Source organism: Microtus pennsylvanicus, chromosome 5 (genome assembly GCF_037038515.1).
Source record: "Microtus pennsylvanicus isolate mMicPen1 chromosome 5, mMicPen1.hap1, whole genome shotgun sequence".
Taxonomy (NCBI): Eukaryota; Metazoa; Chordata; class Mammalia; order Rodentia; family Cricetidae; genus Microtus; species Microtus pennsylvanicus.
The window spans coordinates 99797392-99824527 of NC_134583.1; the positions used below are offsets into that span (position 1 = coordinate 99797392).

At 43.3% G+C, this 27136-nt stretch overlaps 1 protein-coding gene across 1 annotated transcript in view; it reads left to right on the plus strand.

The window, feature by feature from the left end:
• The window catches only part of Trpm6 (transient receptor potential cation channel subfamily M member 6), a 114763-nt gene that overhangs the window by 40145 nt on the left and 47482 nt on the right, over positions 1-27136 (plus strand). The window contains exons 20-26 of the mRNA XM_075975251.1: positions 1081-1227; positions 2498-2626; positions 3878-4129; positions 6477-6651; positions 6849-6963; positions 8916-9109; positions 14984-15116. Of these exons, the coding sequence (XP_075831366.1) occupies positions 1081-1227; positions 2498-2626; positions 3878-4129; positions 6477-6651; positions 6849-6963; positions 8916-9109; positions 14984-15116 (1145 nt within the window). The remainder of the gene's footprint in view (positions 1-1080; positions 1228-2497; positions 2627-3877; positions 4130-6476; positions 6652-6848; positions 6964-8915; positions 9110-14983; positions 15117-27136) is intronic.

Consider the following 27136-nt stretch of genomic DNA (forward strand, 5'->3'; position numbering starts at 1 on the left):
TGTTAAAAGAAATTTAAGTTTTTTGATTGCTAATCTCTTTAAGCATGGCCTCTGTGGACTAAACTAGCCCAGGAATAAGCTGTATAATGATACTGGAATGGAAAACTCTGGATGGAAGAGGAATGGCTGTTTTTAGTAGGGCCAGTGGGGGAGGATTAGGGATGGACGACATCTTCATGAAACCGTAGGTAGGTCACAGTGGCAGGAAGTGCTGAGGCACAGGGTAAGCGTGGCAAGTGGGCAGTTTGGCTGGACTGGTGGCTGTGGAGAGTGCTGGACAAGCAGGGGGTGTTTGTAGGCACGGCTGGAAATGCAGAAGTCTGATTGTGAGATTCTTGCGTGCTTCATAAGAGAGCATCATTCTGCTTCACTCACCAGAGAAACAGTGAAGGTCAATGAGCAGAGTAGTGAGACAAGCTGCTACAGGAAAGTCACTGCCTTGACTGCACAGCATCATCTGACAAGAAGACAGACTAGAATCAAGGAGAACATAGACCAGCATGGCCATTAAGACCAGAAGAGACAAGGATGCCAGCCAGGATCCGTAACAAAAGATGCAGAAAGGAAAAGAGGGATTTTAAATAAATAATTGAACAGGAGGCATGGGCAAGACAGAAATAGAGACAGCAAACCTGACTAAGAATTAATGGTTTGCTCAGGGATGTCACTGCCCACCGTGGGCTGAGCCTTATTAGCAGTTAATAAAGTGCCCTACAGAGATTTCCACAGGCCAATTCTTCACTTGAGGGTTTCTTCTCTCAGATATGTCAGGTTGGTAGCTGAGATTAGCTGTCTCAGCAAGAAGTAAAGATGGCAGACTGTGGTGGTGCATGCCTTTAACCCTGGCACTGGAGATGCAAAGGCATGGAGATCTCTGTGAGTTCCAGGACAGCTAGGGATATATAGTACCACCATGTCTTCAAAAGCTTGAGGGTGAGAGGGGATATAATTATTGCTGTTTATTATTCTTAGTGGTGGCAGAAGATCGGGGAATTGAACCCAGGACCTTATACAAATAACACATGAGTTTTACCACTTTGTTACACCCTCTAGTCTATAGCATTATTGCTTATTTTTCAGAAAAACTATGATTTGGAAAGAGGCCCTGAGGAGAAACTGGATGAAAATGTGCACTTCGACATCAGAAATGGGCCCCAGAGCCTCCCCTGGACAAGGAGAGTCTACGAGTTCTACAGCGCTCCCTTTGTGAAGTTTTGGTTTTACACGGTTCGTCTCATTACAGTAATGTTAATGATAATTAGTGGCTTACGATGATGTTACTAATGATATGTCTCATTTGTTAACCTGAGATAAAAATGTACGAATTTCATTAAAAAACAAACAAAAGAAATGGGGGATAGGAAAGTAGGCAGGTGACAGGGTTGGAAGAAGACAAAAAAAGTGTCTCTCTGTGTGTGTGTGTGTCTAGACTTTAAGTTCTGAATGAGCAACACTTTTTTCTCAAAAGGAGTGATCCTTGATTGCTTTTCACCATTTTTAAATGTCTATCTATCTATCTATCTATCTATCTATCTATCTATCTATCTATCTACCATCTATCTACCATCTATCTATATCTATCTATCTATCTATCTATCTATCTATCTATCTATCTATCTATCTATCTATCTATCTATCATCTATCTATTATCTATCTACCTCTCTCTATCTATCTACCTACCTACATCTATCTACTATCTATCTATCTATCTATCTATCTATCTATCTATCTATCTACCATCTATCTATTATCTATCTACCTCTCTCTCTCTCTATCTATCTATCTATCTATCTATCTATCTATCTATCTATCTACCTATCTATCTATTATCTATCTACCTACCTACATCTATCTATCTATCTATCTATCTATCTATCTATCTATCTATCTATCTATCAATCAATCATCTATCTACCTACCTATATCATCTATCCTTAGAGTCCAGAAGACAGTTCAGATACCCTGGAACTTGAGTTACAGGCAGTTGTGAGCTGTGCTTGGATTAGTTGTTCATGCAAGAGCAGTATGTGCTCTCAACTGCTGAGCCGTTTCTCCATCTCCCGAGCCAGATTAACACTTACTCATTATAAAATAACACTGTAGTGGTAGTAAATATCAGCTTACTGTGAAGATAAGCATCCACAGATACTGCTTATCTGGCAATCTTGGCATACATATTTTCCAAACCGAAACTAGAGGGAAGGCATGTGATTCTTTCCTGGTCTGCTACTAGCATGCCAGTGTGCACGCTGCAGGGGTTAGTGCTAGTAGGATAGCATCCCCTCTCTTTACTGGCAAACAGCGATTATCATTCATAGACCGTAGATACTTATGTTTTCCTTGACTTCGGGTCATCAAAGATCAGAAGTGAGTCCCAGTTATATTTTCATATTGTCGTGTAGAAGTCTGATGCTTCTAGGCTCTGTCTGCAGAGCTCTGCTTGGCATTCTTTGTGGTCTCTTGAGCTCACATCCGGGGAATGTGTGTCCCTCACAGATGGCTTATCTGGCATTCCTCATGCTGTTCACTTACACAGTGTTGGTGAAGATGCAGCCCGAACCCATCGTGCAAGAGTGGTATGTCATCATTTACATCTTCACCAATGCCATCGAGAAGGTCAGAGAGGTGAGTGTGCCTTCTGTGTCTTCTCCATGCCCATGGAAGAGGAGTTCTAGGCCCTGGGGATGAAAATGGCCTTCTGTCAAGTGTGTGATGGAGAGAGAGAGAGAGAGAGAGAGAGAGAGAGAGAGAGAGAGAGAGAGAGAGAATACTGAATTCAATTTTGCTATAAGAAGGTTGCTCAGGGAAAATTTTCTGGTTTCATTCCTTTATCCTTACCAAATATTTCTGTTGAACTTTGAAAACAACCATTTTGAAGCACAATCTTATTGTGCTTGTTACTCAAGGAGGAATAGGCAGCATCCTTTATTTGTTATTGAGCTCTCTGACTGCTTGCTTCCCATGATGCAGCTTTCTTTGTCACATGGATTTTTAATCACCTAGCCTTACCTCATATTGTCAGCTTTACCCAATAGAGTGACACATGAACGGCTAAAGTTGCATACTATGTAAGGAATTCACTCACAGTAGAAGGAAGTTCCTAGTCAACTCCCTTGAAAACTGAAGCTGGATATCCTGCTGGTAGAAGAAGACCAAGAGTTGAAGAAACTAAACATTTTTATTTCTACTTTGCCACTGGTCACTTAAAAGTTAGCCTTCTTCGTGAAATTTTATATATAATTCCAAGTAGTTATGACTTTGACTCTCCCAGATGTGTGTGCGTGTCTCTGAATGTCTATACATTTGTCTTGTTCCAGTGGTAATTTGGCCAACATTCTATGCTAAGTAAGCATCTTCTTAGAAGCTAGACTGCATTGCCTGCTAAGGATCTTTATAATCGAGAAACACTACCTGAATTCTACCATGATTTTTGTTTTAGGGAAAACAAGCTTAGTGTTTACATTGCAGCGTGTCTGCTATAGTAGTGCATGGGAAGTGTTTGATTCTCGTGAGTCCCAACACCATGTTCTTAGTGATTTGCCAAGAACTCACTTAGCTGCAGGAGCTCACACAACTGCTGGGTTTCCAGTCAGAATTCTTTGTCCTCAGCTCATGAAGCCGAATGATGGATAGGCAGAGCCACGGCAGTGCTGAGCTCTGAAATGGTCTGGTGTTGATGTAAAATTTGGTAGGAATTGTTTTACTCTTTAAATGATGGGTTAATGAATTTAAAAAGATGCTATTGATGGTATTCCCCTCCAGCTATGGTTTTGGGGCTTGAACCCAGGGTCTTTAGTGTCAGAGATGAGTGCTGTACCACTCTCCTCCACCACCAGTCCAGCACCCTTCTTTAAAATTTCTTCTTTCTCCATTTAGATATGCATTTCAGAACCAAGCAAGTTTACTCAAAAGGTGAAGATGTGGTTGAGCGAATACTGGAACCTAATAGAAGCCGTGGCTACTGTCCTGTTTTTAGTGGGTTTTGGCCTACGGTGGGGAAGCCCCCCTTTACACACTGTAGGAAGACTCATCTACTGCCTAGACATCATATTCTGGTTCTCTCGGCTCATGGACTTCTTCGCTGTGAATCAACATGCAGGTCCATATGTGACTATGGTGGCAAAAATGGTATGCACATCATGTTTTATACAGAAATGTCCCTTTCTGGTGGCTCCACCATTGTGGTTCATAGCTCACCCTTTAACTTTCTCTCTTGTGATGTATGCAAGCATACACATGTATGTTTGTGGGTGTCCTCACCCATGTTTGCGTGTGTGGAGGGTGGACCTCAGTGTCGAGTGCCTTCCACCATGGCACTTGGCCTAGTTGTCTTTCTGTGGCTGTGAAGTGACAGCATGGCCAAGGCAGCTTAGAAAATAAAGAGCTTGATTTGGGGCCTCATGCTTCCAGAGGACTAGTGTCCCTGGGGAGCATGGCCGTAGACAGGCAGGCATGGCACCAGAGCAGTAGCTAAAAGCTCACATCTGATCCAGGAGCACCCGATAGACAGAAAGTTAACTATGATATGGGTTTTGAAACTCCAAAGCCCACCCCCAATGGCACACCACCATCAAGTCCACATCTCCTAATCCTTCCCAAACAGTTCCACCAACTGGAGACCAAACATTCAGATCTATGAGCCTATAGGGGATCTTCTCCTTCAAACCACCATAGCTCTCATCTTAGCTTTTGAAACAGACACTACTTAACGAACTTGAAGCTCACTGTTTTATTCAGACTGGCTGGCTAGTGAATTCCCAGGATCCATACTATGCCTGGTTTTTATATGCTTTCTCAGAATCCCCTCTCAGGTCCAGCAAGCATTTTAACACTGAGCCGTCTCCCTAGCTCACTAGTCAAATGTTTGAATTGTTCCAAGAGACATACCGACTCATATCTGGCTACCCATAAACTTGTATATAAAATGGGCCTGGAGAGCGCCTTGGGTAGTTAATAGGAAAACTTAGTTTGGCCTTTTGTGAGGATTGCCAATATGAGATTGAGTCACATTCGTCTTTGGTTTGTGCAAGGCCACCACCACGACTGTTTCTCTGAAAGGGCTGATCTATTCTTCTGTGACTCACTCTCTTACTCCTGAGTAGTACCACTATGTACCACACACACATGGTGCCAGGTATTCTGTATATATTAACTCACTATGTTTGTAGCAACTTAATGAAATAAATAGAATTATCTATTTTTATACAAGGAAATGTACATTAAGTAAATCCCCCATGAGCATACGTGGGGATCCAAGCTCCCAAAATGGGTAGCTTGGCTCTAGTCTATGCACTGAGCTTGCTGAACAATGTGCCAGGTTTTGCCATCTGGCAATTTGAAAGTACCCAAAGATCTACCGCCTAAGCATACAGTATCAAGATTATATTGTATTTGCTTCTAGAATACAAGGAAGGTATTATTCTGGAGGGTCGGGGGAAAACAGAAATAAAGGAATACAGAGGGAGAAGGCCCTGGAGAGCCTCCAGATGGACCTCATTGCTTCTTCTTCCATCTCTCTCCTCTTCTTAGCTTCCTCCTCCTCTTCTCATCTTTTTCCTTTTGGTTGGAGTGGGGATTGAACCTAGGTCCTCATGCATGAGAGGCAGACACTGTACTGCCAAGACCCAGCCCAGCCTTCAGAGTTTCTTCTTCACCACTTTTCTCTTCGACCATAAACACATCCTTTGATTTTGCTAAGGCCACCCTTGTTAGAGGAGTTATATGAGATAAAAGTACATCTCAGTGATGTGGCACAAGGTCTCTTCTCCCCGAAACCAGCTTTGATGGGTCTTCCAGGGCTGACTCCGGGATACAGAATTTCATCTTCGTGTGGCATCGCCATGCCACCCCACCTCTTCCAGGGTCTCCTTGGCCAGCCACAGTTCAGCATTATGTAAAAGCTTGGGCAAAGCCACTGGTGTCACTCTCCAGACTCTTGGCTACTTGGATCTTTTGTCTCTACTGAGTAAGATAAGAAATGTGGAGAAAGTAGAAATGTTGGTGACTTCCAGGTCTGCCACACTGAACAAGTGGGTCGAGTTGGTGTATTTTACAAGGTGGAGGGAAACCGGGGTAATCAATACCAAAGATATTACATGGTTCTAGGGGCTCTGGGAGATAATTCTAACAACAGTTATTGGAATAGTTTTAATATGTTTTATCCTTTAAAAATATTTTCTAACTAAGTCTTTGATTTAATTGGTCAAAAGTTGGGTGCTAGGCAGCCAAAAACAGTTGATATTTGATGGCTGCTTCTACAAAATCTTTATTTGTAATTTCTGCACACCATGTGACTCCACAGATGTCACTGACCTAAAACACATACTGTGTAGGGAAAAGGAAATAACTTAGCCAGTTATTTTTGGATAGAGGGTTTTAGCCACTGGCTAGACTGTGTAGCCATCTCTAGGTGTACAATGACAACCTTGGGGGCTTGATGTGTGGTAAATTCTGGTTGTGCTGTGCTGTTTTGCAGGCAGCAAACATGTTCTACATTGTGATCATGATGGCCATTGTCCTGCTGAGCTTTGGCGTGGCGCGCAAAGCCATCCTCTCACCAAATGAGCCTCCTTCATGGCGCCTGGCTCGCGATATTGTTTTCGAGCCATACTGGATGATGTATGGAGAAGTCTATGCTTCAGATATAGATGGTACATTTGGGGTTTGCCCTCATGCAGAATCAGAACCCCTGTAGATACTGAGAGAAAGATGAACCCGGAAAGTATCCATGAGAATCTTTTCAATGTGGAAAGTGTGTGGCATTCTGTGGAGTTGAGGGGCCAAATATTTGCAGAGGGCCCCAGGGCTGTGATTCGTTTTACCCCACTCTTGAATTCTTTGTTTTTAGTTTGTGAAAGTGACCCTTCTTGCCCTCCGGGTTCTTTCCTGACTCCGTTCCTGCAAGCTGTCTACCTCTTTGTTCAGTACATCATCATGGTGAACCTGCTGATTGCCTGCTTCAAGTAGGTGACTTTCATCAACTGTGGTCATTTTGTTTACCAAAATATGAGAGCAGCTATGTTGAATATGTTCTAATAGATATTGAATATATGATCTTCTTATGTGCGTCCCATGCTATATTACTATGGCTTTAAAGCAAGAGGATGGAATTATTGGTAGAAGAGAAGTTGAACTCTTAGATCATAAAAGAGTGAAGTCATAACTGATGTGTGGGAGAGGAGATCCGAGCTGTCACTGTGTAGGTGGACTCTTGTAGAATGAGGGTTGGAGCTGATGGCTCACCCAGGGTTCTTTGTGTGCTCTTCCCACAAGGCCCCTGTCTGTTCCGCTTCCTTTCTTCTCTCTCACAGTTAGCTGCCCCTTCCTAGTCTTCCTTTCTGGCTCAACCTCTCCATTTCATACTAAAAAGTCTTGGGCATAGACCTTGGGCCTTTTCCTTTTTGTATTGTGCTTTTTTATGTCCATGTTCAGTTTCCCGTATATTTGGGAAATCCCATTTCCATGTTTAGTTTTGCTGACACTCCAGGCTCATCAACCCACGGTTCCCCACAGTGACAAACTCTTGAACTCCCCTCTTTCCCAGCATAGACTGATTGCATTTCCAGTCTTTCCAAAAAAAAAAAAAAGCTTCCCTGGGAAGTCCAACCCACAGTCTTTTCCCACCCGGCTGCTCCTCTCATCCTCCTTCTTTTCCTTCCTCTGCATTCTTCCTCCTCTCCTGCCTTTATTCCCCTTCTCTTCCCCGACTCCCTATACAAACAACAACACTCTGAGGAGCAAGCTAGTGCAATGATTCCAGATCTGATGACTTATTTATCTGGGGGAACACTTTTAAGATAGAGTTCTTACTATCAATGACCCTGAGATACTTTGTGATTGACACCACCTGCTGGTGGACAGGCTGGTCACCTGTGAATTGAAGACCTAATTGGGACTAGCCTTGAGGGTTTGCAGAACTGCAGGTTAATGGTCTCTCACAGTTTCCCATGCCATAGTGTTGAGACAGAGGCCAAGGATGTGCTTGGTCTCAAATGCTCAGGTGATGCTGAGTCCAAAAATGTCCATGTCATGTGGAACCAGGAGAGTCTGTTAAAGGGTCCCAAGAATTTATTCAGGTATAGGACAGGGACAAATGCTCACTGATACAGAACCAATTAGAAGCTGCTGCTGATCCAACTGCCTTCATCCAGTCGTTCTGTCCAGGGCTGGAGAGCACCAACTGCATGCCGTCTCTCCATCTCTCTGCTCAGACCACACAAGAAAGCATGAGAGCAAGAGAGAGTGTGCAACCCTCTTTTCCAGTTTTTTTAAAACTTTTTTAAAAAGAAAGCAAACCTTTTATTAGTTTCTTTTAAAACTGACTTAATTTAAGAGAAAATCCAGAGTGCCCACCAGTAGAGACTACCTTCACTGTGAAGCTAACGTGAATAATTTATCAAGTTCCCTTTGGAAGCTCTGGGAAGCTTATTTAAGGAGATCCTTCATTTTTATGTCTTCTTCATCCATATGATTCTGTTGCAATGCTTCAGTTAGAATAAGTCTTGCATGTCTTGCTTCTGGCAGGCGAGGGATATTTTTTATAAAGGCAATAACGCAGAGGAACATCACACTTGTTTGCAATGAGCTATGTTATAGAAAAGAGCTTCAGAGAAGCAAAAGTGTCCCGCAGACAGGGCTGAGTGAGACGGGGCAGTTTGTTCCCCGCTTAAAATGCAGTCATTTTTCTGATCTCTGATTTCAATGTCTGCATTTTGCTCATTGTTCCAGTTAATGTACTTTGTTCTAAAAGGTGCTTATTCTATTTTATTTGATGGAAGAAAAATCGTAAGCGGATAATAGTTATTGGCTACCTGCTGATGATTGCTAACCAATCAGAAGAGTTGGGAGACAGAGTCTGTCGCATTTCAGGGTCCCATATTAAAACGTTGTCTCTCGTCCTTTCTACAACCTGCAGCAACATTTACTTAGATATAAAATCCATCTCGAATAAAGTCTGGAAATACAATCGCTATCGCTACATCATGACCTACCACCAGAAGCCCTGGCTGCCCCCACCCTTCATCCTGCTGAACCACATGTGCCTGCTCCTCCGAGGTCTCTGCTGTCACCCAGGGCCAAAGGACCAGGAAGAGGGTGATGTAGGCCTAAGTAAGTTTCTCCGGTGGGGCAGAAGGGATGAGGAAATAAAGGGCAGAGATCCAGGAACTCAAGGAGGGAGGAGGTAAATGCTGGGGACCTGGGTGTTGACAGTTCCAGTGAGGACGTGGCATGAAGGCTCTCATGGGACACTGACTGCAGACCCTTGCCTTTGCCTGGGGTCTCAGGATTGTTGTTGCCTCTGTTAAGTGGTACCTGGAAGAAGAGAAGCAGAGGAGACAGTGTCTTTGACTGAATGAGAGAAGGCTTTACACCTTCTAGAAAACCTGGGCTTTCTCTGCTGACCAGGGAACTCCTCTGAACATCTCTTATGGGGTAATCACCTGACCTGTTCTTATTGCTCTGTTGAGTAAAAAGGTGACTCCGAAGGTCTGGGATTCAGGGAAACAGAGAAGCAAGCTTCTCCAGAATCACAGCTCTGGTTCCCTAAGCTCCCAAGAATGAATGCGGTTCCTCAAGGAGGTTTCTTGTTTTCAGAACATCAACATGAAGGGCAGGGATATAGGAATGCGTGTTCTCATTTGGCTTTGTTTAAATCGGGATGTTTACATTTTCTTCCCCCGGGTGTGACCATGGAAATGTAGGTCTATAAAAGGGTGCCTACTGCTAACAAATCACAGACATTTATTTAAGAACAACCCTGGGGGGAGTGTGTAGAGATGATGCAATGGGTAAGAGAACTGACTGTTCTCAGAGGACTTGAGCATGAGTCGCAGCACCCCATGGCAGCTTACAACTGTCTGTGACTCCAGTTCTAAGGGATCTAACTCCCCCTTCTGGCCTCCATAGGCACTGCATGCATGTGATACACACAAGAGGCAAAATACCCATACACATTAAAATTTAAAAATCCTTGGGTATCCTTTTATTAAAGGCAAAGCTAATAATTTACCTAAGAATGAGGTGGATATGCTTGTTTTTTACACAATTTAATGTTGACTATGATACTTAGCGGTGTAGAGCTTCTTCGGTGTTTATGGATATTTTGATTTTATAATTGTCCGTTTTAAGAATCCCTTTGCCTAAATACACGGACAGTTCCAGTGTATTGTGTGATTCTTTTGAAACTCAAGTCAGAAACTTAGATAGCAGATTTTAAAATCACACAAGATACTTCAAAGAGATATTATTTCAGTATTTGTCTGCTGGGGAAAATTACGATTGTTTGCTGTTTTGATAATTAAGCAATCATGTTTGTCTATGAGCAGGCAATTCTGTCCTTACATCGCAGTTCACTGTGTTTCTCACCTGCAGTTGTGTGCAATTGGGGTGTTTTCTGCAGTGTTCACTGGAACTGTCTGCTGTGCTGATAGATGCTGTCCAGTACTAGAGCGATACAGCACCTGAACTCTGTGACACACACCTGAATATATGGCACCTGAGCTCTGACATACACACCTGAATATACAGCACCTGAACTCTGCCACACACACCTGAATATACACCACCTAAACTCTGCCATACACACCTGAATATACAGCACCTGAACACTGCCATACACACCTGAATATACAGCACCTGAACACTGCCGTACACACCCAATGATACAGCGAACGCTGCCGTACACACCCGATGACACAGCGAACACTGCCGTACACACCCGATGACACAGCGAACACTGCCGTACACACCCGATGATACAGCGAACACTGCCGTACACACCCGATGATACAGCGAACACTGCCGTACACACCCGATGATACAGCGAACACTGCCGTACACACCCGATGACACAGCGAACACTGCCGTACACACCCGATGACACAGCGAACACTGCCGTACACACCCGATGACACAGCGAACACTGCCGTACACACCCGATGACACAGCGAACACTGCCGTACACACCCGATGATACAGCGAACACTGCCGTACACACCCGATGATACAGCGAACACTGCCGTACACACCCGATGATACAGCGAACACTGCCGTACACACCCGATGATACAGCGAACGCTGCCGCACACACCCGATGATACAGCGAACGCTGCCGTACACACCCGATGATACAGTGCCGTACACACCCGATGATACAGCGAACACTGCCGTACACACCCGATGATACAGCGAACACTGCCGTACACACCCGATGATACAGCGAACACTGCCGCACACACCCGATGATACAGCGAACACTGCCGTACACACCCGATGATACAGCGAACACTGCCGCACACACCCGATGATACAGCGAACACTGCCGTACACACCCGATGATACAGCGAACACTGCCGCACACACCCGATGATACAGTGAACACTGCCGTACACCACTGGATTCATCAGTTTGACTTTGAGTTAGATGTTAGTTGTTGCACGCTCACAAACCTTTTATTCTTGTTAGTTTTTTTTTGTCATCCTCACACTCAGTTATGTGAGCTGTGACCCGGCTGAGGTTGCCGAGTCCAGATCACAAGCTTGTGTGCTTTGACAACTCCCAGTTCATCCTGACTGTGGGATCCACCCGCCACTCCTGCCTGCCACATGAGAACTTCACTTCTTCTTCTCACAAGTTGTGTTTCTATCAAGCAGTAACATGATTGGCTCTCACTGGGTAGCTACAATGACCCCAGTTCAGGGTGAGACCCCAGGAAAGATTCTAGGGCTAGCTAGGATTGACCAATCCCTGTAGAGAAGCCTTTCTTGGGCTTATAGGGTGGTATCCACAGAAGACTCTTTTATTTATTTATTTATTTATTTATTTATTTATTTATTTATTTATTTATTTATTTATTTATTTATTTATTTATTATAGTGTATGTATTTTGAGTGTGTGTACATCTATCTGTGTACTACTTGAGTGTCTGACTCAGTTTTTGCTTCATGGCAAGTTCACTCAGCACTAGAACCTGTAGAGCAAGCTGACTTTATTGGCTAGGAGTGCCACCTCGTGGATAATTTTAGGTACTGCATACACTAAGGTGTGCCTGTTGCTGGACATGCTGTTGGGAGTTTGAGGAAGCAGGTGTTGGGAGAGAAGTTGGGGTAGGGGATTCGCAGCTGGTGTATATGGGGGGGCAGGAGTAGGGGATTCGCTGCTGGTGTATATGGGGGGGCAGGAGTAGGGGATTCGCTGCTGGTGTATATCCTGAGCCTGAAAAACTTTATACTTATAGGACATCAGAGATGGGGACTGTGGGAAACGGTCAATTTTTTTTTTTTAATGTCTAAAGGATTCTTCTACACCATATAAAGCACAAAATAATGTGTGCTTTAGTTGTGAGCACATTTTTTATAGCTAAACACATTTTCAATTTGAAACGAATACATTTTTGCTCACTTAATTGGAAAATAAGTAACCTGTTGCTTTATTAATAAATTATGGAGAAAGATAATATTTAATTTTCTTCTGACTTAAGACACGAAAGAACTTTCCAGTTTTATCCTCTTAGGAACATCTCAGCCTCTTGATATTTCCCAAGTTTTAGGAACACATTTTTTCAATTTTTTTTTTTTTTTTTGAATTTTCGAGACGGGGTTTCTCCGTAGCTTTTTGGTTCCTGTCCTGGAACTAGCTCTTGTAGACCAGGCTGGCCTCGAACTCACAGAAATTCACCTGCTTCTGCCTCCCGAGTGCTGGGATTAAAGGCGTACACCACCACTGCCCGGCTAGGAACACAGTTAAAGGTGATTTCTGGTCTCATTCCCTGAGAACTAAGACGGTGTATAAGCAAGCCTGCTGAGGTTGGAGGAAGGACGGGGCCTCAGCACCACAGGGTGAGCGGTCCTTTCATGAATTAATTACTTCAGGAAAGGGGTGCTGTGCTGACTGGCCTTGGCTGGTAGTTCTCAGGAGGGGGACTTTGTCCATCCGTGCACAGCCTGACAAGGCAAGACTTCCTCCCAGAGGCTGTAGCAGCATCCGCAGACTCTGCCCTCTCACTGTAGATCACTTACTGTCATATTAGTAGCTAGAGCAGTTGACGGAAGAAAAGGACAATGACGTTCTTTCTCCGGCTGTATATGAATATAGAGATCTTTGGCTAATGCACGAGAACATTGCGAGCTATGAAAATATTGAAACAAAAGCGTCAGTCTGTGCACATGTTGGTCTTTTTCAAAGAAGAAGGAAGAGGGCGCGGTGTAGCATTCTTAGGTGTTTGCACGTCCCGCTTTTCCCAGAGCGCAGCGGAACAGCTGGGGATGCCTGTCTCAGAAGCTACTGCTTCATGTCTTCAGTACACGTGAAAGAAAAGGCTTTCACACTTACGACATGGTTATCACACAACACCCGAGACTAGGTGCTTAGGAAAGAAAAGAGGTTTCTATTTGATCTTTGAATAGCCAAGGTTTAGCTGCAAATACTCTTGCACATAATTTTGCTTTTGAACATTTGCAATATTAAAAAAAAAACTTAGAAGACCTTGCTGGGTACTGTGACACACACCTGTAAACCCAGACCCAGGGAGGTGTCTGCGGGTTTGAGGTTAGCCTGAGCTACATAGGAAGACTGTTTCATTAAAAACACACGATCATACAATTTAAAACAAAAACTCTCAAGTACTAATTCTATAGCATGGAAATTTGAGAAAAATTAAGAGAAAAAGGGGCCAGAGTGACAGTTCAGCCTATGACGTGGTTTCCATGCAGATGTGAGGGCCTGAGTGCGGTTCTCAGAACCCACGTGACTTGACCTGCTCTGGGGGATACCTTCTTTTAATCCCCGCACTGGGGAGGCAGACACAGGCATTTCCCTTGGCCTCTTGCCTTTCAGTCCAGACAAAATGTTCCATGTCAGTGAGGGACCTTGATTTCAGAAACACAACCGGAGGGTTGACCTCTGACCTCCACATGTAGGTGCCCACATGTGCCTTCCTGGGTGTTTATCTTCCCTATAAACACACAGGCACAGAAATATTCACAGAAAAAGGTATGAGTACCTAGAATGCATACAGAGACAATAGTGTATTTTATCACGTTTTACCAAAAAATGAAGAAAAACTGTGATCACAGAGCATCAGTAGTACCACTTGTTCAAGAACAATGCAAACAAAGACACAGTATCAAACTGCAGCTGTGTTATACTAACTGGAGCAGTGATGTGACCTTCACAGCTACCTTCTGCTGTCCCCTCGGTGATCTAAAGTTCATCTGCTGAAGATCCTGTGTGATGCTCATCATGGTGTGAGCAGCTGATCTGCTCCCCCAGTGCTGGGGTGAAAAGAATTCACCTCCGCACAAAGTCATTTTGTGTAGGTTCTGGGACTCAAACTCAGGGCCTCCAGCCTGCATGGCAAGTATTGCTGGAGACTCAGCTATTCCTCCACCCCTCTTCTTAATGGAAAGTTAAAAAGTGATTTTTCACAATTTCTCCATATATAACACATATATCACGGAAAGACATCTGGATCGCCTATGTTATTACTATAGTGTCTGGCCAATGTAGATGGTTGGGAAACCAAATTGTATCTGCATGTTTTTGACCTCAAGCTCATCAGCACCCGTAGCTCCATCATTCAAGGATTTGGAGGCTGAAGTTCCAAGGTTGCCATCTACTTCTGGCTAGCTTCTAGTGATGGTCTTCTAGTCACATCATAACGTCGTGGACAGGCTCTTGTAGGGAAGGGGAGTGAGGGGGGGGGGGAAGGAGCCAGAAGGGGCGTGGGGAGCCCTGCATGGAGGGATGTGAGGCAGGAAAGCAGGAGATCTGGGAAAGGCTGGCTGATGTGACCAGCCCATCCTTCTATTCCTGAGGCGGTCCCCATGATCTGCTTATCGCCCAACGTCCCACCCTTTCAGCGGCACCAGTGGACCAAGCCTCTGGCACACGAACCACTAGGGACACAATCCACATCTGTGAACGGCACACTGCGTGTAGCTCCCCAGGAGCGGTCCCTTATCTGTGTCATGCTTATTTCCACAGAGCTCTACCTCACTGAGGAGGACCTGAAAAAGCTTTATGATTTTGAGGAACAGTGTGTGGAGAAATATTTCCATGAGAAGACGAAAGGGCTGAACTGTAGTTTTGAGGAACAAATCCGAGTGACATCAGAACGGTAAAGTACCTCTTTCCCATTCCAAAACTGCTACCAAATCACGATTGTTCTAGAATGTCTAAAAGTATTCTTTTCGAAAGGCTCACTTTCAAACCCCAGAGGTCAGAGCTCTGCACAATTTAAAGCATGCATCGCAATATGATTTATGCAATCAGTATCTGTTTATTGGATTACTGTGTTCTGAACAGTCCTCCATTTCCAAGAGATCAGTGGAGATGGGAGACAAGGGTCCCAGTCTGATGTACTTTCCAGTGTTTACATGTGGAGGGGTTAAGGGAAACGAAGGAGTTGAAAACACAAGATAATCAAGGAGGAAGACCAAGAAAACATAGTGTCGGTCAGTAATAAAAGCCATGAAGAACTGGGCATTACGGCGCATGCCTTTAATCCCAGTACTGGAGAGGTGGAGGTAGGCAGATCTCTGTGAGACTGAGGCCAGCCTGGTCTACAGAGCTAGTTCCAGGACAGGCAAACAAAACAATAAAATAAAAAGCTGTGAAGAAGATGAGGTAGTTTAAGGATAAAGGAAAGATGAAGAAGAGAGAACTTGCAGCTTGGGCTTTGGATCATTCTGCTTCACATAACTCGGTCCAGAGAGGTTGCTGGGAGGAATTTGGAGAGGAGAGGTCTCAAGGAGGTAGCCAGCAGCGCCTCATGGTGGAGTGACATAGTCAGAGAAGTGACACCCACTGTCGCTGCAGGTCATATGCTGGTCCAGCAGCAGCTGCAGACCCCAGCAGGGGCAGGGCAGTGGCTGACTGCCAGGGTGGATTTCTGTAGCGGGCCCTGGTCAGCATTAGCTGGTGGTGTGGCTGGAGACAACCTCACTGCCAAGGAGGGAGAACAGGAGGGGTTGAGCCAGCAAGCACAGTAGCTTAGGTGAGCAAGTTGACTGCGAAGGGAAAAAAGATGGGGTGTGGGGGCACGGTGAGCTGCCTTTGTTATCTATGGAAATGACAGAATAAATGTGTGTGGTTCTGAAAGTGATCTTGCCTGGGTTTTTAGACTATGGGCAGTGGACAAGCCTGCGGGGGTACAGCAGTGAGCACTCAGGTGCTTGCCTCGAAGCTGTGGCTGAGGGGGCTTGTGGTTCCTGAACTTTCTGGAAGGGGAGAGGGGTAGGAAGGCCATTCAGAGCTTTGAGTGATGACAGATGTGTTGGAGAGAGGGGATGTATTAGGAAACCTAGTGGATGTGTTATTAGAAGAATTGCATGCGTACGGCATTGTGTTAAAGTGTGGAAGGGTGCACATGATTTTATGGACTTTTAAAAACGGAATTGTTCTTGCAAGTAGAAGCAAATTGACACAAGTTAAATATATCCCTTCAGTTTTGAATATACATGAGACTGACTATAGAATGTTTAATCTAATTATATGTGTTTTTTCTGATGCCCACCCCCAAATCACATAGATAGATGTGACTTCTTAAGCACAACTTCACTTAAAATAAACGTACACCAGGAACTTTCCAAATGGCTTACAGTAGGCATGTCATATTTATGTAATCCTATATTTTTCTATTGATAATATGTTTATATAAAGATGTCTTTATGCAGCTGGTTGAACTTCAGATCAAACTTAATGCTGAGAAATTGTTGACTATCAAATGATGATTGTGGACCCATAAAGTTATAATTCACCTCAATAATCTCCTTAGACCATAGCCATGTGAACCTTCTCTCTCCTTATTCTGCATAGTCTCTCTGGACAGCTGTGCTTCTGCTGGGCTTTGTGCTTTGTGTGATGTGTCGGCTCTTAGGAGCTGGCAGAGCCAAGACACAGCTCTGCTTCTGCTTCTGTAACTCTATGTTCTTAGAGAAGTGTGCCAAACTGCTTTGAACATTAGTTTTCTTACTTGTGACATAGATGAGAACATGGGCCAATGTCTTAGAACTGTGTGGATCAGCCTGGGTTAAAGGGAGGATCCAGGCATAGGTGGGTAGAAAGATACAATACCACTTAGTTGGGAAAATAGATCACAAATTAGGAGTAAAAAATTTTTTTTTTGAAATACTGTATTTGTTACTTGTCATTGCGGTGATGAAACCCCTGACAAGAAGCAAGAGAGGAAGGACTTATTTCTGCTCCAAGTTTGAGGGTTTTAATACATCACAGAAGAGGAAACGTGGCAGCTGGGGAGCAAGACACCTAGTCACACGGAATCCACAGTCAGGAAGCAGAGAGAGATATGAACGCTGGTGTTTAGTTTGGTTTCTCCTTTTTAGTTTGGTCTGGGACCTCTGCCCATGGGATGATATCACCCACATTCATAATAGATTTTCTATAGTTAGAACTCTCTGGAAACAGTCTCAAAGGTAAACTCAGGGATATGTTTCCAAAGTGATTCTCAATCCTGTCAAATTGATCGTCATAAATACGAATTCCCCTTTAAGACCTGGAGGGAGATAAAATGAGGTCAGAGCGGCTCCTGCTGAGATTATGAATACAGGCAAGGTCGGGGAGGACCCCTCACTCTACCTATGCTAAGGAAGGAGTCCACACACACTGTGGCATGGGAAGGCTTGTGAGCCTGGTAGATTCGAATGTGAATTCGACGGGTCAGTTGGGGACCAGGGATGCCAGGTGCGAGAGGGTGTGTAGCACAGGCTGTGGCCAGGGGTGGAACAAAGGAATAATTCACAAATGGTAGGGATTAGTTGGAATTAAAGACAGAATGAAGCCTCAGATCCCAACAGTGATCAGGAAACAGTGGCACCTTTTGGAGACAGTGTACAAAGGTGTGGGAGAGCAACAGGGCTCGTATTTCTTGACCATGGGATTCACGTGACACAGTTAGCCACAGATGTCCACGAGGCTGGGGACGGGAGTCTGATGGCAGTTCCAGCAGAGAATGTGACAGAGAAGGAGAATGAAGGCAGCACGTGCCAGAGAGGTGTAGAGCCGGCGTCTGTAAACCGGGCGGAAGAGGGACTTATGGAGAAGACTGGAAAGGCAAGCCGCAAGGGGGTGCAAGAGGTGTTCACGGTGAGGGGGGTAGCAATCAGAAGTCAAGGCAATGCTGAGTGTGAACTTGGGCACCAAAGATTACAGCAGGTGCCCCAGTGGTGATGGTCCGAAGACCTTCAGTCCTCCAACCCTCACACACCATCTTTCTTGAACTTGAGAACCGAAGAACCCAAGGGAGTTAGAAACAAGAACTTCAGTGGTGATGTCCTAATACGTTCAGTCCCCCAACCCTTTTGTGACACTTCAGTTCTCTTAGACTCGTGGGCAGGACAGATGTTACGTGATTATATGACACCTGAGAAAAATATGGAGACTCCTAAGGGGTTTTGGACTTGGTTCTGAATTTCTAATAGAATTTCTTCCAATGATCGTATGCTTTCTAACTAGCATGATCCCGAATCGCAATGATTTTATATCACCATCTTTGTTGAGGCTGTTTTGGGGTAGCTCATAAATGAGGGGTACTAGGGAAGTAAATGAGCAATGGTTTAAGAGATAAGGAGATCTTAGACGCCATTGCATGTTTGCTACCTCCAAAGGGGGCGTTAACCATCTACCTTCTAGAAGGAAATGACTTTGGGTGTGGACAGAGGGCAAGCACTAAGGCCCTTAGGTATAGAGTAGGGACGTCTGCTTGTGCTGTCCTCGCAGGGTTTGCCGATTTCCTTTCTCCCTGGTCTGTGGGGAAAGATGCCCGCGGTAGCCTTTCCCCTCCAGCACATTCAGCACAGACCTGGGAAGGGCCACGCTTTCTACACTTTCGGCACGGGCCCGATGGGCACCTTGATTCCACTGTGCAGTTTGAACTTCAGCAAATTCCTGTCTCTTGGCTGAGGCTCTATGGAGCAACATCTGAGAGCATCTCCAGGGGCTTATCCTTCATGTCGGCTTCCCCAGAAAAACATGCTTTGATCCTAGACGATTTGCTGAGGGAGCTGGCTGGCTGCCGGGATGGGGTCAGATGCCGAACGTCTGGCTTGATGCCCAGGCACGTGACATCGAATCTGTGACCTAACCCCTTTCCTGCAATGTGCTGAAAGAAAGCAGTGTGAGCGGAACCTTCGTGTATAGCTTTGCTCATACCGAGCCCTCCATGATGGGACTTTCAGGCTGATTATAATAGTGTTTCCTTATTATCTCATTTTTAAGAATGCTGGCTAATGGCCCCACAGGTAAAACAGTCACCAGGCCCGTCTTTCCTCCTCTCAGACCTTGCACAGAGGAAACTGCAATAGCAAGAATTTGTTTCATGTGTCAGAATGACTGAAAAGCTACGCTGCGTTAATGCAGCCAGTGGTCTAGGAACATAATTAAAATACGCTTCACAGGACGCCGTGTTTTAGAAAATGAGTTCCCATAAAAAGCGAGAGGGCCCATTTCAGGCGACCAGGTTATTTGTCTAACAGGCTCCTATTGTAGCATGCCACCTGTTGCTGGGAATAGTGGCTGGGTCCTATTGTATTCATGCGATGTGTCTGCAGCTAATGGAACTTAATGAGTCTCCATTACCGCTGCTCAGACCTTACTGTTTTTGAATTAGATGAAACGGGGCGCTGGATGGAGACGGTCCAATTAAGCATATTTGGAAGAAAATATACATATACTTTGTGCTCTTTCCTACACGGTCCTTGCCAGTTCGAACATTTTAGGTTTCAGAAGGTCAGCAAGCATGTTTTAAGCCTCGGGTGAGTTACAGAAGTTGGATTTTATACAAAATTAGCCAGAAGGGGTTCTGCTCCTATAGAATACAATGAAAATGAAAAACACCACCCGCTTTATTTGTGAAGTTCCTATCTACAGTGCTGTCAGAAAGAAGGGGTGGGAAGCCACTTGAGTCCTATGCTTTAGACTTGTGCTAGAGGTAGGAAACTGAGCACTGTTTTGGGGAAGTGCTTGCTAAAACAGAGTGCCCTTCTCTCTGAGGAGTGAACCTCCTTCTCCCAGTCCGAAGTAAGAATGGGGCTATTTCTCAAGACTGCAGATGACCATATCAGCTATGAAATCACTGCATAGATTTCCTCCCTAATTGGTTTTCTGTTTCATCTCATTATCAAAGATTTTCATTTTATGTGCAAAAATGCCTTGTCTGCATATAACTATGTATAGTTCATGCGTGCCTGGTGTCCAAGGAGGTCAGGAGAGTGGGCATTGGATCATATGGAACTGGATTTACAGACAGTTGTGAGCTATCATGTGGGTGCTGGGAACTGAACCTGGGTCCTCTGCAAGAGCAGTCAGTGTTCTTTGACTGTTGATTCAGCTCCCCAGTTGCAGAAATATTCTTTTACAAAACTATTTACTTTGCTTTTATGTGCATGTATAGTGTGCCTGCAGAGGCCAGAAGAGAGAGCGCCCGATCCCTGGAACTGGAGTTATAGATGACCCGTAGCTCTGGCCTCTCCAGTGTCTTGGAGTCTACAACACAATCCAGGCTTTACTTTCATAGTTTCAAGCAATGACCAATCTGGGCCTACATACAGGGAACCCCCTGCACATGCCTGGCCCCAGCAGCTTTTCTTAGTTGTAGAAGAAGAACTGACAATTCCTTCATTCATGTATTCTTCATGACGTTAAAGTCACACACTGCCGAGTTCTGTTGCCGGCCTGGGATGGAATCTCTCCCTCCTTGAATTATGTTTGCAAAAGCTTTGATTTGTTGATACTTTCCTTCCTACATGTCGGAAGCTTAGCTTGGTGGGGTTTTTCCTTGAGGACACCAGTCCCTTTATTCATCGGGTCTGTCATCTCTCAGAACAACCCTTGACTCCAACACTAAATTTCCTGGTTCTCTTTTTTCTCCTCAAACTGTGCCTTTTGTATATATATATATATTTTTGTCCCACTTGCCCTTTTTCATTGTAGACCTGAATAAGAGTGGCTTATCAATAACCACACAAAAGAGTAAATAGTAGGTTGTCTTGTGTTTTGATACATCTGCCAAATAAATTAACACACAACTCTTCAATTTAGCTAGATTTTTTTTTTGGCCAAAGCTCAAGTTGCTGATTTGTTACCTCTAAAACTTCTTGAGCTGGACGCCCATAGTTCCCATTTCTCTTAGCACTACAGTCTTCCATGCTCCCACTAGGATGATCTGGTAAGCCCTGCTTACAGTTTTCAACTGCAAAGTCCAAAAATCAACATGGTCTGGCCCATCAAAGCAACATCCCACTTCCTGGTACTAACTTCTATCTTAGTTACTTCTGTCTTTGGTATTCTTATGATAAGACACCATGATCAAAGCAACACACAGAAGAAAAGGACTTACTGTGTACTTACAGTTTCAGAAGACGGGTCCATGATTGGTATGGCAAACAGCATGTCAGTAAGAAGGCAAGCATGGTGCTGGAGCAGTAGCTGAGAGCGTACATCTTTATCCATAAGTAGAAGTGAGAGAGAGAGAGAGAGAGAGACAGAGAGACAGAGAGAGAGAGACACACACACAGAGAGAGAGACAGACACACACACACACACACACACACAGAGACGGACAGACAAACAGACAGCAGACAGACAGACAGACAGACACACACACACACACACACACACAGAGAGAGAGAGAGAGAGAGAGAGAGAGAGAGAGAGAGAGAGAGAGAGAGAGAGAGAGAGAGAGAGAGAAAGAGAATGAATTCCACCTGGGAATAAGAACACTGCCACAAATTTTGATCCAAATATGAAGTAATGAAATACTGGCCAGGACATCGGACATTGGGAGGGTGCATACTGCTGATTCCCAGAGTACGGTACCTAATTATATTAGTCAGGTGCTTATACAGGCAAAACCCACCTTCATCCAATCAGGGCAAGCACACATCCTGACATAGGAGTGAACGTCCAAGCATACATTCCTGCCTATGTACCACCTGCCTACACGTGATCAAGCACATCTGGTGCAGCTGGGGGAAACAAGTTTGTTTACAGAAGTGAAAACACTTGGCTTGCTACCTTACATTAACACCAGCCCCTAGCATTCCAGGAAGTTATCTGTCCTTGGGCTAGTGGGGCTTACAGGTTAGAGGCATTTCTGTTTTATAGATCTCTTAGGCATGGTAGTTTAAACTTAAAACAAAACTGTAACTATGGCATTCACCCCTTGAGTTGTTTCCTGAGTCAAATCCTTAACTCTGTGGTAGGTACCTGTCCATATTGGATTCTAATAATCACCAGCTTAATGGCACCCAGATGGGAATTTATGTATTGGCATTAATGATGCAAGGGCCAACAGTAATTAGCAGAAACAGAAGGGCCAAAGGCCCTGCGATGGCTGACATCAGAGTTATCTAGAAAGAGACTGAAAATGAGAATAGCGATGTATCTCGTCTTGGGTCCAGATTATCCAGCTGATTCCTGAGTGGTTTGCATAGAAACAACACCTTTTTTCTTAAAGCCATACAATAACCTCCCTCTGCATAGAGCGGGTTGAGTGCCCTATCACACTGTTTCAGATAGTGAATCCATTGATAGATTCAGATCAATTTAGTTTCCTAAGGTACCTTTTTGATAATGAGTCTGGAGGCCAGCATGAGTCCTGATGTGCCAATAGGCACAATATGTAGCCATTTTGTCCCCTTTTGCCTGGGAGTTTCCTTTGAACCTAATATTCCAGCCTTTTGTTGAGGATAATGGGTGATATACTCAGTTTTGTAACTACCTTCTGCTGAAATTAGGACAGTGCTATCAGGGTCCAAAAAGGTTGAAATGCTAGTAAAGGCCAGGAGGAAATGTGAACAATGGGGCATTCATCAGAAGCTTATGGTTAACTGACCCAACTTAAGAGACAGGGAACAACCACATTGGCTAAACTGGTTGACATCAACTTTTAGCAAGTTCGGGACTCTACAGTTTTGTAGGACTACCAGGAGCTGACATAGTGTCTTTCACAATATTGGAGCAGTTTGTAGTTTTCAGCTGATTCCTGCATGATGTCTCTTAACTAAGTGGAAATCTGATTGAGGGTAGATGTTAGAGTTAAGAAAATTAAAGGGAATCCTACATTTGAAACTTCCAGTCCCATGGTCCTGGTAGTCAGGGGAGGGGAGGAGTCCTAAGACTTTCTGAGATATAGATTTGAGTCAGGATTCCTTAACTTCTTGAAGCTTATATGACTTTTTTGTTTACAAAAGAGGTGAAAGTTTTAGATATATTAACATTATCATTGTTTATAATCTGTATTGAAATCTACAATGCAGAAAAAGCAACTACCAAATGTCTGTAAAACACCTGCAATAAGCTCAAACCTTTGAGTCATAGTAAAAGCTATGGTTTTGGGTTAAAAAGCATGAACATTCTTTTCTCTTTCCAGAGGGCTAGATATATAAATTGGACAGAGATGTTTTCAGTCCAATGAGAAGGGACTTTAAGTCTATACTAAGAAGACAACCAAAGGAAATTAAATTTTTAAGCTTGTGATTATGATATAGTCAGTACTTTACCATCTTGTCATAACTTCATTAATCGATGTTAAAACTCTGAACCTTGGCCGGGCAGTGGTGGCACACACCTTTAGTCCCAGCACATGGGAGTCAGAGGCAGGCAGATCTCTGTGACTTTGAGGCCAGCCTGGTCTACAAGAGCTAGTTCCAGACATCTAGGGCTATTACACAGAGAAACCCTGTCTCAAAAAACCCCAAACAAACAAACAAACACAAAACAAAAACAAACAAACAAAAAACACTCTGAACTTTTGAAACCTTAGTATGACAATAATATAGAGGGAGAAAGAAATCTCAAAGAGTTCTTGTTTTTCACATACCTTAAATAACTTCCTTAGACTTTTATAACTTGCATTTACACATCTTAAAACACTTTTTTTAGACCCTCACAACTTACTTAAGCTTCACATCTTTTTATTTCCATCTAATCATTTACCACGAGGCACAAGAAGTTAGTTACTGACAGCAGTCATTGCAAAACAAGTTTTTCCTTTTTTTTTTTTAAATAAAGGAATGGTAAAGAGTTACATCTGAAACATGTTTATCTTTTAAAATGAAGCCTGTTAGCAAGGCAAATCTGTCTGCCTTTCTCAGAAGGAGATCTAGTAGCGCTAGAAAAATCAAGGCTTGGTTTTTACATGTGAAATGAATTAACAAGGTAGCTGCAGCCTTGAGGAAGGAGCTGGTTTCCCACTGCTGCCAAACTGACAATGCTACAGTTAGCCATCAACACCATTAGAGATCTGAGAGGGATAAATTATAGCAGAAAACACAAACCAAGGGCCTTTGCAGTGACTAAAATGACAGAGACTTAGCTGCTACCTGTGAGGCTCCTGTCGTCTGTATGTCTTCATTGGGGGCAGAAGTTGTAGTTTTTGGCTGTTACACAGGACAGCATTGCATCTTCAGCGGCTGCACAGGACAGCATTGGTCTTTGCCTGCCAGACTCAGATGGTCTGAGAGATTTTACTATGGATGAAGAACTTGGAAAAATGGGTCTACCTTGACTTAGATAGAGGAAGAAAATTAATCCAACAGTGTCCGCAGTTTGTGCAGGTCCTTCATGGTGAGGCATGAAGAAGTTGTTCCCAGTTGATAGTGGCACCACAATCCAGGTCTACGCACAATTTGTTTTTTGTTTTCTTTGGAGACTTTAGGGTTGCTTCTAGGATCTGGCATTTTTGTCTATCATAGGAAGCATTTTTTTCATTAAACATTTTACATGCCATTTTCATCAGATTTCTGAAAAGTTTTGAGTGCCATAAATTAAGTATACTTGATTTCATTGAGTGTGGTGGCACACACCTTTAATCCTAGCATTCAGGAGAACAGAGGTGGGTGGAACTCTGTGAGTTCGAGGCCAGCCTGGTCTACAAAGTGAATTTCAGGACAGCCAGAAATACACAGAGAAACCCTGTTTTGAAAAATAAAACAAACAACAACAAAATGTACATCTGATTTCGAATAAAATTTACTTTTTGTTGTTACTAGGCTTAAGCTTGAAAACATATAGGAGGCTAAATAAATCTTATTCCTGTAATTAATTACATTGGTACTTAGCATAATTGCAAGTAAAGTTCTCAACAAATTAAAAAATATGATAATTCATAATATGACTATTAACTTGCATGTCTTAAACATCTTTAACAGTTTACAATAAGCTAGTGGCTTTTATAAGATTAGGATTTGCATTTTTATTCCTGCTAAGCTTAGCCTTAAAAAGAAAAACAATTTTTGAGTTAAAGCCCTTTTAGTATTAGAATAAAACTTTAAGTCTTAAGTATAATCCATAGGGAGACTGGCAACATTATTTCCTGGTGATTAAATAGTGTACCATTACAGAATATCACAGTTTCTTGTATGACTCAGTCTTTCAAAATAGCTAATGCTTAACAAAGTTAGCAAGACAAAGAAGCTAGACTTACATTCTCAAGTTAGAGACTGTTTGCTTGAATAGACTCGGGTAAGGGGCGACTTTCTATAGACTCTTTGCAAGACTGATTAGGTCATTGTCTCACTGCATCTTAAGATAGGAATATCCCAGTTTCTAGTGTTTAGTGTTTGGTGCTCATAGTTGTGACCCTAACTCATTTTTCTTTCTTTATATCTATCTGTCTGTCTGTTTCTATATCTGTTTGTCTGATTGTTTTTACTTATTTTTCAAAGATTGCATGGCAATGTAATATATCTTATAAACTTAAAATGTCCCATAACCTTATACATTTAAATATTTAAAGAAAATATCCAGTTTTTTAATTAAAAAAAATTAGCAACACTTCAAAATTTCCTTTTAAAAAAGTTTAAAATCTCTCAGCTGCGGGTTCCAAAAATATTAAAAAAAAAAAAAACCTTGAGTACCCTATTTTATAACAAGAGGGAAAAAGCAGGGCACAACCACAGAGTAGACAAGGCAAAATCAAAGTTCGGCAATGCAAGCAATTCTGTGCTCACCCTCACGTATAAGGGGCTCGGGTCACCTTTCCAGCTCCACCCTCAGTAGTAGTACACAAAACCTGTCTTCTAGGTCCTAGCCGGCTCCTTTCTTTGTGGCTGTTGTTCCTGGTGGCCATCACGTAGCACTGGCATTTCCAAAACTGCTGAGGTCCCTCTCCTGGGCTCTCTTTAGGGACTCCAGCCTCTGCCACACACTGCCAAGCTTCAGCTGTTCTCCATGACCCCTTCATGTCTTTAAAACACATATCACTTAGGTGATTCTTACATTACAAAGTTTGGCTGTCAACATGAGGTACATTCTTGTATAAAAATGCCTATTAAACCTGCCCTTTATATAAGTACATAAGTATTCTTATATGAGTACAGCTTTAATACCCTATTAAACAAGCATTGTTTTTTAAGTCCTATCTTTCTAAACCTTGTTTTTAATGACTCTGTTTTCAGGATGAGAATTATCATACACAAATCTAATCTAATTCAAAATATCTTGTACATCTGTTGTTGCTCTCCTGAGACAGGACAGAGAAAAGACTTTGAAATAAGCAAGCTTGGCTCTAGAGAAGAGAGAAAACCCAAACCCAATCCCAGAGTCAGCTTTTCAAGAAAGCAAAAAAGCATAAAATAGCTTTAATATCATTCGCACTCAAAAGACATTTGGATTCCTGCTAAACAGAATCCAGTGACCAAAAAGCTCAGAGATAAGACATTTTGAAGTCTGTGTGTCAAAGCAGCCATGGCAAGTGTGTTAGTGGCGGCTGGTGGCCAACAACAGTGGCAGAGACAACAGAAACAAAACCAATAAATACAGAACACAGAAAGCCCACACACTCAAAGGAGATCAGTCAGAAACAAAACATGTAGGGGTCAATCATCATTCATGCATTTCACTGAGCCTGACCCCCATTTCTGTCTTGGCTCCCATGTTTGCAACAAAACCAACAGACACACCAGAAACCACAGAACCATCCACGTACACAAAACCGACAGGCAAATGATTTCCATTTTGGCTCCCAGTATCCAAACAATCAGAACCAAGTAGGTGGTACTGTCTGCTTTTTGCCCTGAATAGGAGACTATTGGTTCCTGTCAAAACTATTCCAACTACTCCTATATACTTTGCCCCTCCTCTTTTTCAAATCTGGGGCCTCTTTTCTTTAATAGACAT